The sequence below is a fragment of the Piliocolobus tephrosceles genome, chromosome 2 (genome assembly GCF_002776525.5).
Source record: "Piliocolobus tephrosceles isolate RC106 chromosome 2, ASM277652v3, whole genome shotgun sequence".
Taxonomy (NCBI): domain Eukaryota; kingdom Metazoa; phylum Chordata; class Mammalia; order Primates; family Cercopithecidae; genus Piliocolobus; species Piliocolobus tephrosceles.
The window spans coordinates 115,564,368-115,577,585 of record NC_045435.1 but is presented as its reverse complement, the minus strand read 5'-3'; the positions used below and the strand labels follow the sequence as shown (position 1 = coordinate 115,577,585).

The 13,218-nt window shown below is 38.4% G+C and overlaps 1 protein-coding gene across 3 annotated transcripts in view; it reads right to left on the bottom strand.

Annotated features, from left to right (window-relative positions):
• Nucleotides 1-13,218, bottom strand: part of PLD1 (phospholipase D1) — a 224,071-nt gene that overhangs the window by 52,681 nt on the left and 158,172 nt on the right. For all 3 annotated transcript variants that reach the window (XM_023213449.2, XM_023213447.1, XM_023213450.1), the window contains 2 exons: nucleotides 4,332-4,442; nucleotides 1,955-2,043 (listed from right to left, as the gene is read on the bottom strand). In XM_023213449.2, the coding sequence (XP_023069217.1) occupies nucleotides 1,955-2,043; nucleotides 4,332-4,442 (200 nt within the window). The remainder of the gene's footprint in view (nucleotides 1-1,954; nucleotides 2,044-4,331; nucleotides 4,443-13,218) is intronic.

The following is a 13,218-nucleotide window of genomic DNA, read 5'->3' as shown; positions in this document are numbered from 1 at the left end:
AATACTGATAGTTACTGTTATAATATGTCCTTCAGTATAAAAGTCCCCAAATTTATGTGAAAAAAAGATATCAAAGTACCACATGACACTGGAAGTAAAAAATGTTTTAATTCCCAAATGTATATGCACTTACTCTTCACTGCATGCATTCAATGACTTGAAGTAATGAAATATAATGGTTGTGTTTATGTGTGTATTCTGCTACTTTTACATGGAGCTGAAATCAGCCATAAAAAGAAATTGTACCTGGTGCCAAGACAATTCAATGTGGAAAGAATAGTCTTTTTGACAAATGGTACTAGGACAACTCTATATCCATCAACAAAAGAATAAAAAGTTGGGCCCCTAACTCACCCCATATATAAAAAGAAACAAAATGAGTCAAAGATCTAGATGTAGGAGCTAACACTATAAAATTCTCAGGAGAAAACAGGCATAAATCTTCATGATCCTAGATCAGGCAGTGATTTATTAGATATCACTATCTATATTCCTTAGATGCCAAAAGAACAAGGGATACAAGGAAAAAAACAGAAGCTGATTAGCTTTTATCAAAATAAAAAATATTTTCTGTTTCAAATGACACCAGCAAGAAAGTAAAAAGACAAGCCATCGAATGGGAGAAACTGGGAATCACGTATCTGATATGAGACTTGTATCTAGAATGTATAAAGAATTCTTACAACTCAACAACAAAAAGTCAAATAACCCAATGAACAAATGGGGAAGGGATTTGAGTAGACATTTCTCCACAGATAATACACAAATGGCCAATAAGCACACACAAAAATGCTCAGTATCATTAGACATTAGGGAAATTCAAATGAAAACCACAATGAAATACCATTTCCAAAATGGTATTTCACATCTATTAGAATGACTATAATCAAAGAGAGAGATAATAGTAACTATTGGCAAATACAGAGAAGCTAGACCTCTCATACACTGTGGGAATATAAAATGGCAGACCCGCTTTGGAAGACAGTCTGGCAGTTTCTCAAAATGTTAAACATAGAGTTAGCTATAACCTGGCAATTCTACCCCTAGAGAAATGAAAATATATATCTGCACAAAAACTACTAAAGGATGTTTATAGCAGCATTATTCATAATAGGCAAAAAGTAGAAACAACTCAAATGTCCATCAACTAATGAATGAATAAATACAATGTGGTATATCCACATCATGGAATATTATCTGGCAATAAAAAGAAATGAAATACTGATAAATGCTATAATACTGATGAGCTTCAAGAACATTATGCTAAGACAAAGAAATCAGTCATAAAAGACCACATATTGTGTGACTCCATTTATATGAAATGCCCAGACTAGGTAAATCTATAGAAAAAGAAAAATCAGTGGTAGCCAGGGGCTAAAAAAACAAAGGAATGGGTAATGACTGCTAATGGGGTTTCTTTCTGGGTTGATAAAAATGTTCTAAAATTGATTAGGTGGTGGTTGTGCAACTCTGTGAATATACTAAAAATCACTGAATTCTATAGTTTAAGTGGTTGGATTGTACAGTATGTAAATTCTATCTCAGCAAACCAATAATTGAAGAAATAATCCCATGAGCTGAATAAATATGACATACGGTAACAAGAATTTAAATATAACTCACAGCAAAATATTATGTCTATTTTGCTTTGTTTTTTAAGTGAACACAGCTCACAGTCTGCTATTAAATAAAACAAATCACAAACCTCATGTGTGGGAAACAGACTGGCCAGGAAGAAATTTTTATGCCCTGGAAGAATTCAGATTCCCTAGAAAGGGGACTAAAGAATTTTTAGCAACTGACTCAGACTAAAGGCATCAGTAACCTATTGCTGGCTGAACCAAATTTAAGCCCGCTAGGAAATGACAGTACTTTAAAAACGGGCCTTGCAAAGTCATTTTAGTAATAAATACAAGAACATCTGTAGCAAGAACTCCCAGCCAAAGGCTGTTACCTGTGAGCTTTCAGGATCCTCTGGGCAATGGCATCGCCTATCTTGTTGAACACAACTTTGTCATCAGCACAGCTTATGAAAAACTGGTTCTATGAGAAATAAACAAGATAATCATGTTAGTCTTTATTTTGTAAGCAGTATACGTAAGGACAATATGGTAAATAAAAAACATACTGATATATATTTTAAAATGTTTCACACAGCAGATGTGTTCTGATCATTGAAATCACATCAAGAAAGTCAATGACACAGAATAAAAGCCGCCTCATCTCACTCTGGGTCTCATTTGATTCCAGGTCATATCACCTGTAACACTTAATCAAGTGGAAAGTTACACTGTATTATTCCACCATGAGAATTCCTCATAGGTGATTTTCTAAATTACATTCTCAGAATACTTAGGAACATTGCAAATTCAATCAATAGGGAAATTAGTTTCTTTCAGATTCACACACTGTATAAATTCTTATGATTAAAAATTCTATATCGGTAAACATTCTACCTCATGCTAAGCTTGCTTTTATAACAGGGTAGATGGCAAAAGCCTGGTCTAGTTTTCTCCACCCTTTCTCCATTATTTCCCGGTATCTGCTTTCACCTTGTCTTGTTTGTTTGGGTATCTTATTATCTCTGAACTTCTATTTTAAGTAGCCTCAACTCTCTTTTGTATGTTGCATACATATAAGCCAGTTAATAAAATAAAATAAACGTTTTTTTCCTCTAAGTACTTCTGCTATTTATATATTTACAAAATAGTCTTTAAAACTGTTACTAGAAAACAAGTTATGACATTATCATAACAGTGCAAAAGATTTTGTTGCTGCATAAGGGAATGTTAAAAATTTGGTGCAAATATTATGAATATCATGTGTTCAAATAGAATAGATTGTTACAACGCATCTGTAATTTATAATGACAATTATCACAAAGCAGTATTTGCTAATCATCTCAAGGGATATATATGTAACAATTCGTAATTATCATCCCTTTGCAGCATCATCATGTTTATGACTATATGAGCTTGTATACTTAAGTGGATAAATCTGTAAAACGCCTCCAGAAGACAAACTTACGGGAAGACACGGTGCAGAAAGTCTTTAGAGAATGTGATTCCCCTTAGGGCATCAGACAATCAAAATCTCAGTGGCAACCAAACCATGTTTCTTCTTCTGAATTCATATTATAAAGAAGCTTAGCATTCCTCAGCAGCTGTAAACACAGACTGGCTACGTGTCGTGTCCTTTACTTCTCCTTTTTTGGAAGAGTCGGGTGAATGCTGACTGCTTATCTTGACTAGAGGAGTGTCAACCAGGTCTGTGTCCCAACATGTCTACCTACATGGCATTACTGACATCATTTAATACTATGGTCACATGAAAAAGAAAAACTGATTTTGTATTTATTTATTTATTTTTATTCATTTATTTTATTGTATTTTATTTTTGAGAGAGTCTCACTTTTTTCACCCAGGCTGGAGTGCAATGGCTCAATCTCAGCTCACTGCAAACTTTGCCTCATGGGTTCAAGTGATTTTCCTGCCTCAGCCTCCCAGGTAGCTGGGATTACAGGTGCCCGTCACCACACCCAGCTATTTTTTTTTTTTTTTTTTTTTGTATTTTTAGTAGAGACGGGGTTTCACCATATTGGCCAGGCTGGTCTCGAGCTGCTGAACTCAGGTGATCTGCCCGCCTCAGCCCCCCAGAGTGCTGGGATTACAGGCATAAGCCACTGTGCCCGGCCAGAAAAGCTGATGTTAATGCTACTAAAAAAAGATGAAGCAAAAAGATTCTGGGCAATAGATGAGCCAGCCTTCACATCTTTACATCTCTATGGTATAATTGTTGAAATTAATAATACTAATAGCATTACTAAGCTCCAGACTTTATGCAGAGTTTGCTCATTTTCCACTAATGTCCTATATCTATTCCATGATGCCATTCAGGATACCACACTGCATTTAGCCAGCTAATATATGATATTTAACTTGGGTTTCTCTAGCCAGGCTCATGAAACAAATAAAGCTCCAATTCTTCCCTGCTTGTCTTAAACCCTCCAACCCAAGCGAAATCAAAACTTACATATCCATGTTGGGGTATTTCTGTCTAATACTATTACAGTGAGTTGATGATGCATTTTAATAGCAAAGATTTGAGAGACTCCCAATAGAGTCTTGAGTTAATGACAATGCAGAGCCAATTCCAGGTATGCTTTGGGAGGTCAAAATCCAGGTGACATGAATCAGAGCTTCTCCAGCACGTTTCACATCTCAAAATGTACTCATTAATATGACAGGTCCTAAGTTTGGGGACTCTGAAATTTTGGCATGATATTTAAGGGAAGGCAGTTTCTCACACAAATTTACATGAGCAGGACTTACTTCGATATAGATATAGTGCCTGCTGTTCTCTATCACATGGACGTAAGCGGCATGGATGGACTCTTCATGGTACTTTATACCAGCAGACCAATCAGCAGCAGAGCGGAGCAACTATAAGGCAGCAATCAGAAATGAACAAGTATTAGTAATGGAGAGGACATCAGACATATTAATACAATGAAGTCACTCCTTTTTCTAGACAACTGAATGACTACAGCTGCTTGGGTGTCTTGTGTGAACCAAAGGAGAGTAGTGGGGTAGAGAATGCTGCTAAGGAAGAAGGGAGAAAGGAACTGGTCTTTGGATACAGTCCATAAGGAAGGTTCTCAGCTGGAAATCACATCCTGAATATACCCATTTTCATCCAGGATTATTTTCATTCAAAATTGGAAACCACAAATTGTGGTTTCTATAAAGACTATTTCAGAAGTACCTCTTCTGGTGGCTGTGAGTACAGTAACCATTTGTATTCCTTTCCTATGACAGTCCCACAATTACACCAGAATCCCTGTTGTTCTGGTGTATTTATTTAGAGCACATATTTTCACTCTTAACAGGGTACTGGTTTGGACCATATGATATGGCCATCCTAGCTCTGACTTAACAATGTGATTATTCCTTTTCCCCTAAATAGATATTGTTCAGATTAATACATTCTGAAAGGTAGTTCATTTAGGCATGTGATCTTCATTCTACCTTTAATTGGCTGTCTGTTCCATGGCATGCCACTTTAGTCTAAACTTTCTAATGGCATAATAAAGGAAATTAATCACAGGAAAGTGAACTGGGGCTCAGAGAAGCAAAGAAACTTGCATGGTGTCACAGACGTACTAGCATCAGCCTCACAGCTTGAACTTGCTTTCTGTCATTCCATATCCGATGTTTTTCTACCATGACGCACTGTTTTGCCATTTCATCACATCTGTGTGTCATACCAGTCAATTTGGAATTGATCCCATCACCTCAGATTAAACAGATCAAAGTGGAGCTCATGACTTTTTTCTCTAAACCATTTCCCATCTCAAATATCCCACTGGCCAGGGGCATACCATCATTCCATTAGTCTTTGGCATGCTCTTTGGCACGGCTCTTCTCCTTAGCGTCTATATTCAATCTCACATCTACTTCTGTTTATTCTTTGGAGGATTTCTCAGATTTGCCGCTTTCTTATCGCTCACACTGCCTCGCTCTATGCAGATACTCACCTGTCCAGGCTGGATTACTCGAGCTTCTTCTTGCTCAGACACTTGAATATAGGTTAAATACGCTGATACAGAGCAGGACCGTCTAGGTGCCAAGCCCGGTTCAACTACTCTACTTACTGGCTGTTGATCATGTTTCTTAACCTCTTTGTGCCTCAGATTTTTGTTCTATAAAATGGAGTTCTACTTTATAGGGTCATAGAGAAGATTAAATGAATTACTGTGAAATGTGTAGTAGGAGACCTGGCACCTATTAAGTGGTTATAAGTGTTATTATTAATGAGCATTAGAGGATGCGTTTGAGCTGTGGCAGGTTGTGTCAGGGGTGCTGCAGAGCAGACTGTGGCTGTGCACAGGAGAGGGGACAAGAGAACATGGAAGGAAGGCGCTCTCAACACTCAGCAATCATTGGTCATCATTTTTTTTCAACATTCTAACTAGCATTGCAGTATGATGTTGGCATATAGTAGGTGCTTAAATAATAGCATGACACACAAAAGAATTACTATAAAAATAGACTTGCTATTTCTGGTTTGAAATGAATGTTAAAACTGTCCTTTATAAGGTCAACTGATATTGAAAATAAAAAGAATGGCCCCATACTCATTAGGAATATAAAAAACGATCCAATATATAACCAGTTCTATGTCTGCTGTATATAAAAGGCCTGGTAAAATTCTTATTCAAATCAGTAACTTTAAAATTGAAACTATAAAGCCATTAGATCCAAAACTCACACTTACTAAAAATCACTGACTGTGCCGTCCTCAGTAGTGTTATTTCTTTGTCCAATATGAGTTATTTATTACAAAATATCGCCAAAGTATTAAAAAATTTATCAGATGAATATGTGCAACAAAATTTCAAAATTTAATTGTCAACATGAATATATTAAATATCACAGAAGAGAATTCATAAGGAAAATTTAGATAAATATTATCCATACTGGAAAAATATCATGATTTTACATCATCTCCAAGGAGCTGCATTATTACTTATCAGGTAGAAATAACAAAGGTTGAAGAAATAGAAGTTTTAATTCTTAGTCCACTCAAATTAATGTTTAATTTTGTTACTAAGGAACATAGCACCGAAAATACAGTCTACTTTGAGAAGATTCTCATGCTATTGATGTAATTCTATACAACTCTGGAGGCAATGTATACAATTGCAGAGTACCCTGGAAAAAAGGGAACCTCAAGGGTTTTTTTTTTTTTTTGAGACACAGTCTTGCTCTGTTGCCCAGGCTGGAGTGCAGTGGTGTGATCTCGGATCACTGAAACCTCCATCTCCCGGGATCAAGTGATTCTCCTGACTCAGCCTCCCAAGTAGTTGGGACTGCAGATGCGTGCCACCATGCCCAGCTAATTTTTGTATTTTTAGTAGAAACGGGGTTTTACCATGTTGGCCAGGCTGGTCTTGAACTCCTGACCTCAAGTGATCCACCCGCCTCAGCCTCCCAAAGTGCTGGGATTACAGGTGTGAGCCACCATGCCCGACCGGAATCTCCATTATGTTTAAATGCCTTGACCAAGGTGAAAGAGCATTTACATATCATTTAAATATCATGGAGGTTCAGTTTCCTCCACTGTACAACTGAGACCTCTCCCCATCCCCTAAAGCTGCTGTGAAGAAAAAATGGCATAAAAAACACAAAGTGATAATAATGGTATGTGGCACTTAGTACTAGATGTTCTATATATAGTATGTCTACCTCTGTAAAAAGTTATAGACAAAATTTATAACCCAGCCTTGCTGGTAACACCTGAGTTTTTCCCTGAAATCCAAAAACCTTATACTTTCTTTCCTTTCTTACTCTCAAAATTTGCTCTGACTCAATAAACTCATTCACGTAAGATTCAATAAACGCATTCACATAAGATACACATGAGGAGAATTATGTCAATGTCGGCTTGCATATGAAGTCTAATAGTTTCAGAGTGACTTTCTGGACAGCTGGGTTAAGAGGCAATTCTTGAAAGCAGGTGCACTGTGGAAGAAATCTGAGGTTGATCCTCAATGGCTTTCATGGAAGGGGACGCCTGAAGGTCACATATTTGCCATTTTTTCTGTGAAGGATAATGGTAAATGTTTCTCTATCTGTAGGCATTTAAGTATTTAAAATATGTAAAGCTTCAAGCCAAAAGAAGACCATTTTATGGCCGGGGTGGCGGCTCATGCCTGTAATCCCAGCACTTTGGGAGGCCAAGGTGGGCAGATCAACTGAGGTCAGGAGTTCGAGACCAGCCTGGCCAACATGGCAAAATCCCATTTCTACTAAAAATACAAAAATTAGCTGGGCTTGGTGGTGCGTGCCTGTAATCCCAGCTACTTGGGAGGCTGAGACTGGAGAATTGCTTGAACCCAGGAGGCGGAGATTGCAGTGAGCCAAGATCACACCATTGCACTCCAGCCTGGGTGCCAAGAGTGAAACTGCATCTTAAAAGAAAAAAAAAAGAAAAGAAAAAAAAGACCATTTTATGTATCAGCCTGTGGGAGAGCATAAGAAAAAGTGGAGGGGGCTCCCTGATGCCTATAAAACCATTGAGTATGAGGGGTTTCCTACCTCCTGAGGGGCTTCAGCATCATCTATCCCATTGCCTGAGTCCAATCCCATATCATTTACTCACAATAAAAACTCATTAATAAAAAAATGTCATCATTTGCGGCTAAACTTGAAACATATCTTTCCAGCAACACGGAAGAAAATCACTTGGGATCGTTATTCATTTACTACTATTCTAATTAGTTAAAATCTCCCTATCACCACAAGAAAAATGGAAAATACGAATTTCCTTCTTGCTCTGCCTAGACCATTGAACCACAGACAGGGAACCCTGAGGTTATATAAAAATCAACTTAACTGCTTTAAATGCTTGATGGCCTAGAAAGTTTTATCAACAGTCAAATAAGTCAAACCCATTGTATTAGTCCGTTTTCATGTTGCTAATAAAGACCTACCAGAGACTGGATAAATTGTAAAGGAAAGAGGTTTAATGGATTCACAGTTCCACATGGCTGGGGAGGCCTCTCAATCATGGCAGAAGATGAAGGAAGAGAAAAGGAACATTTTACATGGCAGCAGGTAAGAGGGCATGAGCAGGGGAACTCCCCTTTATAAAATCATCAGATCTCATGAGACTTACTCACTATCATGAGAACAGCATGGGAAAGAACTACCCCCATAATTCAATTACCTCCCACTGGTTCCCTCCCATGACATGTGGGGATTATTACAATTCAAGGTGAGACTGGGTGGAAACACAGAGCCAGAACATATCACCCATTTTGATTGATTTCCTTTTGTTTTATTTTTTCACCTTTTCCATTGCCACTGAGATTTCCTTTTATTTTAAGTTTAAGATTTACTCTCTTCATTTTCTTCACTGACTTCACCAACTTGTCTTGCATTTCTGTTTTAAACCAATGTAACTGAGTTAACCCTCAAATTGTTCCCTTACATGCAAAAATATAGCTTATCTTTACTGTCCCAAATGTGCTGGGAATCAAATCTAACCCATTCTTTTCAAACCACGAATGTGAAAACATAATTTTAAAATATATAAAAATGGCATATTTCTCATTTTATGGTTTAGCCTCAAAGCTGTAACTTGGACTAGTCATTTTCCTCTGTGCTATGTCTTATTTTTTAACCTAAAATATAGCCTTCTCTTTAGCCACAATCCCTAATTACCCTCCATCCTATGGGCCCAAGTCAAATGTATGGATTAAATAACGGAAATTTCTTTCTGAAGGAAAAACCTTTGGATCTTTCTTAGTATTTGTTCCAAATTCCCTTCCTTTCTCTCACTATAATGCTTTTATTCCCTGTAAATTCAGCACATCTATGAATTCCTTTTTATTTCCCTGAGATTCCAAGTCAATCATGGAACAAAGATTGTTTAGGACAAAAGCACTTTTAAATGTTCCACAAGCAGAGGCCAACTGTGTAGAAGCTCACAAGTGGTATGTGTTGGGGACAGAAGGGAATCCTCTGATTGTTGGGCCTTTTCCTTCCAGTCTGTACTGAGGAGAACAGCAGGCAATGAGCATCACCAAACTGACCTAGTTCAAGAACCTGTCTCATCTTATCAAGCTCTTTCTTTTCATAGCCACTTTTCTGGTTGAGTGTCAGCCACTCATATCACAGTGTGTAGTTATTCACATAAGATGATTCCTTTCCTGAACAAAAGAGAAAAGTTAATCTTGAAGCTGAAGGACAGAAAGAAAAGATAATTATTGAAGAATAGGACTTAAAGTGAAAGAAGTCCTAGGAAACACAGTATTAGTTGGGTGCTGTTGGGAGCCAGAAATAAGCAAAAGGAGAGTTTGGGATGGATTTGGGGCTGTGGCAACAGAAGGTGACACCCAAAGACAAATAGGACATGAAGCTTTGCTCTGCTAGAGCCCCAGTGGTTACAACCATCTTTGTCTTACTGGAAACAGTATCCATGGCTAATTAACCTCAGGCACTGAAGCCAAACTGCTTAGAAGCAAGTCATCCCTACCACTTACTGTTTGTTTTTTTTTTGAGATGGAGTCTCTGACTCCCAGGATGGAGTACAATGGTGTGATCTCAGCTCACTGCAACCTCCGCCTCCCAGGTTCAAGCAATTCTCTTGCCTCAGCCTCCTGAGTTGCTGGGACTACAGGCCCATGACACCATGCCCAGCTAATTTTTGTATTTTTAGTGGAGATAGGGTTTCAATATATTGGCCAGGCTGGTTTCGAACTCCTCACGTCAGGTGATCCACCCGCCTTGGCCTCCCAAAGTGCTGGGATTACAGGCATGAGCCACTGTACCAGACCCCCACTAGTTACTGTTATTTCAACCTCTCACAGTCTTAGTTTCCTCGTCTGTAGAAACAGGTTGCACAGGAGTTTAGTTTACAGACTGCTGAATGTATATGAGATAATCCACAAAGGGTTAACACAGTGCCAAGCACATAGCAAATGCTCTGTTCATATCAGCTCTTCCAGCCAAGACCCACAGTAACACTCACAAATGTGTTAGTCCGTGAAGGCCTGGCCCATACGTGGAAAACAACTCCCATGGTAAATAACTTCCATGGAAATGGACAAAGTGGATTCCTTTTATCCCCACCTGCTCACTTTATTCTTCACCTATCTACTTTATTCTCTCACACCATTCTGCAATACAAAACATTTTGCTGTCCTTTCAGATCTAACAGATCCTTTAGAATATCTTTTAGACATTTATTCCAAGTGTGAAAACAATTTTTTTCAGTGGTATAATTCGGATGTTATTTATACTTTCTTGAAAATTTTCTTTTTTTTTCCTTCCTCTCTCCCTCTCTCCTTTTTCCCTTTCCTCCTTTCTTTCTCATTCTTTCTTCCTTCCCTTCTTTGTTCCTCCCTCCCTTCCTTCTTTCCTTCTTTTCCCTCAAAGAGGACTGAAGACTCGACTCCAGTAGAGTTATTTCCATATAGGCAGGAATTCTCAGCACGATTGTCCAAGGAAAGGTTTCTATTAGGAGCTTTAAAAAGATTCCCATGTGTTGACCCCATGTTGATGCCGACATGGCATTCAGCATTTTCTTTCACCTTAACAGACATGTCAAATATCCTCTGTCTTTATAACGTATCTTAAATGCCATTAAGACCATTCTGAAACCAAGTTTATTCTAGTTCCTTCACCTTCTCTGTGCAGAAGCAGTTTCAGAACCATCTCTCCCACTTCCTCCTGCTACTCATGACTTTTCCTGCCATTTCTTCTCTGAGTGCTCTTGGCAGGCTTCTGAAAAGGCCCAGCACTGAGGGGGTAACACCCAAGATTATTTTAAAAGCACAGTGGAAGCTGCTGAAGTCAGCTATCAGGTCTGGATGACTTTTTCAGAAGCAGCAATTCGTGCTGGTGGGCAGGCATCCACACTGCCTGTCGTAGCTCCCTTCTCCCTGGTTGGCTGTGTCTCCCCTCTGTGGAACTGCCAGTGGTGTGTGACCAATGTTTCTGTACTAAAAAAATTAGCAACTAAGTGCCCTTCTCCAGACGAAAGAATAACTTGAATTTTATCTATTATTTACTTTATTTTGTCAAATACTCTTTCTCCCCATTCCAATAGATTTATGGCATAAAAATTTCTATCTAGAACTAGCCTGGTGACCTACCCAGAGAAATGTTAACTTCTTTGTTGCAAACTAATTTTTGTTTTTTACACGAGTTTTGCTCTGTCATCTAGGCTGGAGTGCAGTGGTGTAATCTCAGCTCACCGCAACCTCCACCTCCTGGGTTCAAGCGATTCTCCTGCCTCAGCCTCTCAAGTAGCTGTGATTACAGGCATGTGCCATAACGCCCAGCTAATTTTTGTATTTTTAGTAGAGATGGGGTTTCGCCATGTTGGCCAGGCTGGTCTCGAACTCCTGACCTCAAGTAATCCACCCACCTCAGCCTCCCAAACTGCTGGGATTACAGGCCTCAGCCACTGCGCCTGGCCTGTTGCAAACTTTTGAAACACTAGGGAAAGCATGAAGGCTATTTTTGATGGAACTCAAACTGGTATACTCTTCTAAATGCTTTGCATGTATTAATTTAACCATCACCACAATCCTATGAGATAGATACTGTCATTTATGTTTTTTAAATGAATGGAACATGCTGAAGAGTGAAGTAATTTTCCCAAAGTTACACAGCTCGTATGTCACAGAGCTGAGATGTTAACACAGTCTGGCTCTAGAATCTATCCCTTAACTGCTACCTTATATTTTTCTTCACAATTAAATAAGCTTGTGGCTTCTAAGTTACATTATGAACAATCAGCTATGTTAAAATCTTGTTCTCACTCATATGTGGGGGCTTAAAAAGTCAATCTCATGCAAAGAGATAGTAGAATGATAGAAACTAGAGGCTGGGAAGGGTGTGTGTAGGGGGGTACAGGGAATAGGGTGGAGATAAAGAGAGGCTGGTTAACGGGTACAAACATAGTTAGAAGGAGTAAGTTCTAGTATTCAATAGCAGAGTAGGTTGACTATAGTTAACAACAGTGTGTTGATATTTCAAAAGAGCTGGACGAGAGGACATGAAATGTTCCAAACACATAGAAATAACAACAGATTTGAGATGATGACACTCCAAATACCCTGACTTGATCATTACACAGTCTGCATGTCACAAAATATCACATGTACCCCACCAACATGTACAAATACCATGTATCAATGACAATTAAAAATAAACAAAAAATCAAAAAACACATTTCCTTCTTAGTATTGCTATAATAACTATGTTAAAAGCTATGTAAACAACAATAATCCTGAGAAAAAATTTTATTACATTTCTCAACTGAGTAACAGTCATTTGGCTACTGTCATGATAGCTGAGATCGAAAGGTTTGAGAATGTGACAACAAACCCTTTAAAAATTAAATAGCCTCCCACGCAGCCAGGTCCCTGTCTCCTTGCTCCTTCTGGATTTTTTTGAAAGACTAGAGATTGGACTAGATTACCACTCTTGCCCTCTAAGCACCATACATTCACAGCTTGAAAAACCAGTGTCAGAAAAGATAAATAACGATTCCAGCCAGTAAACAGTGTGAAGAAAGTGAAACAATATCATGATCACAACTTCACAGAAAAGGAGAAACGTAGGGGGATAATGTTTTGTTCGTTCGTCCGTTTGTTTGTTTTCAAGTTTCTGGCCATCTTAGACTTTCCTATCTTCAAAAAGA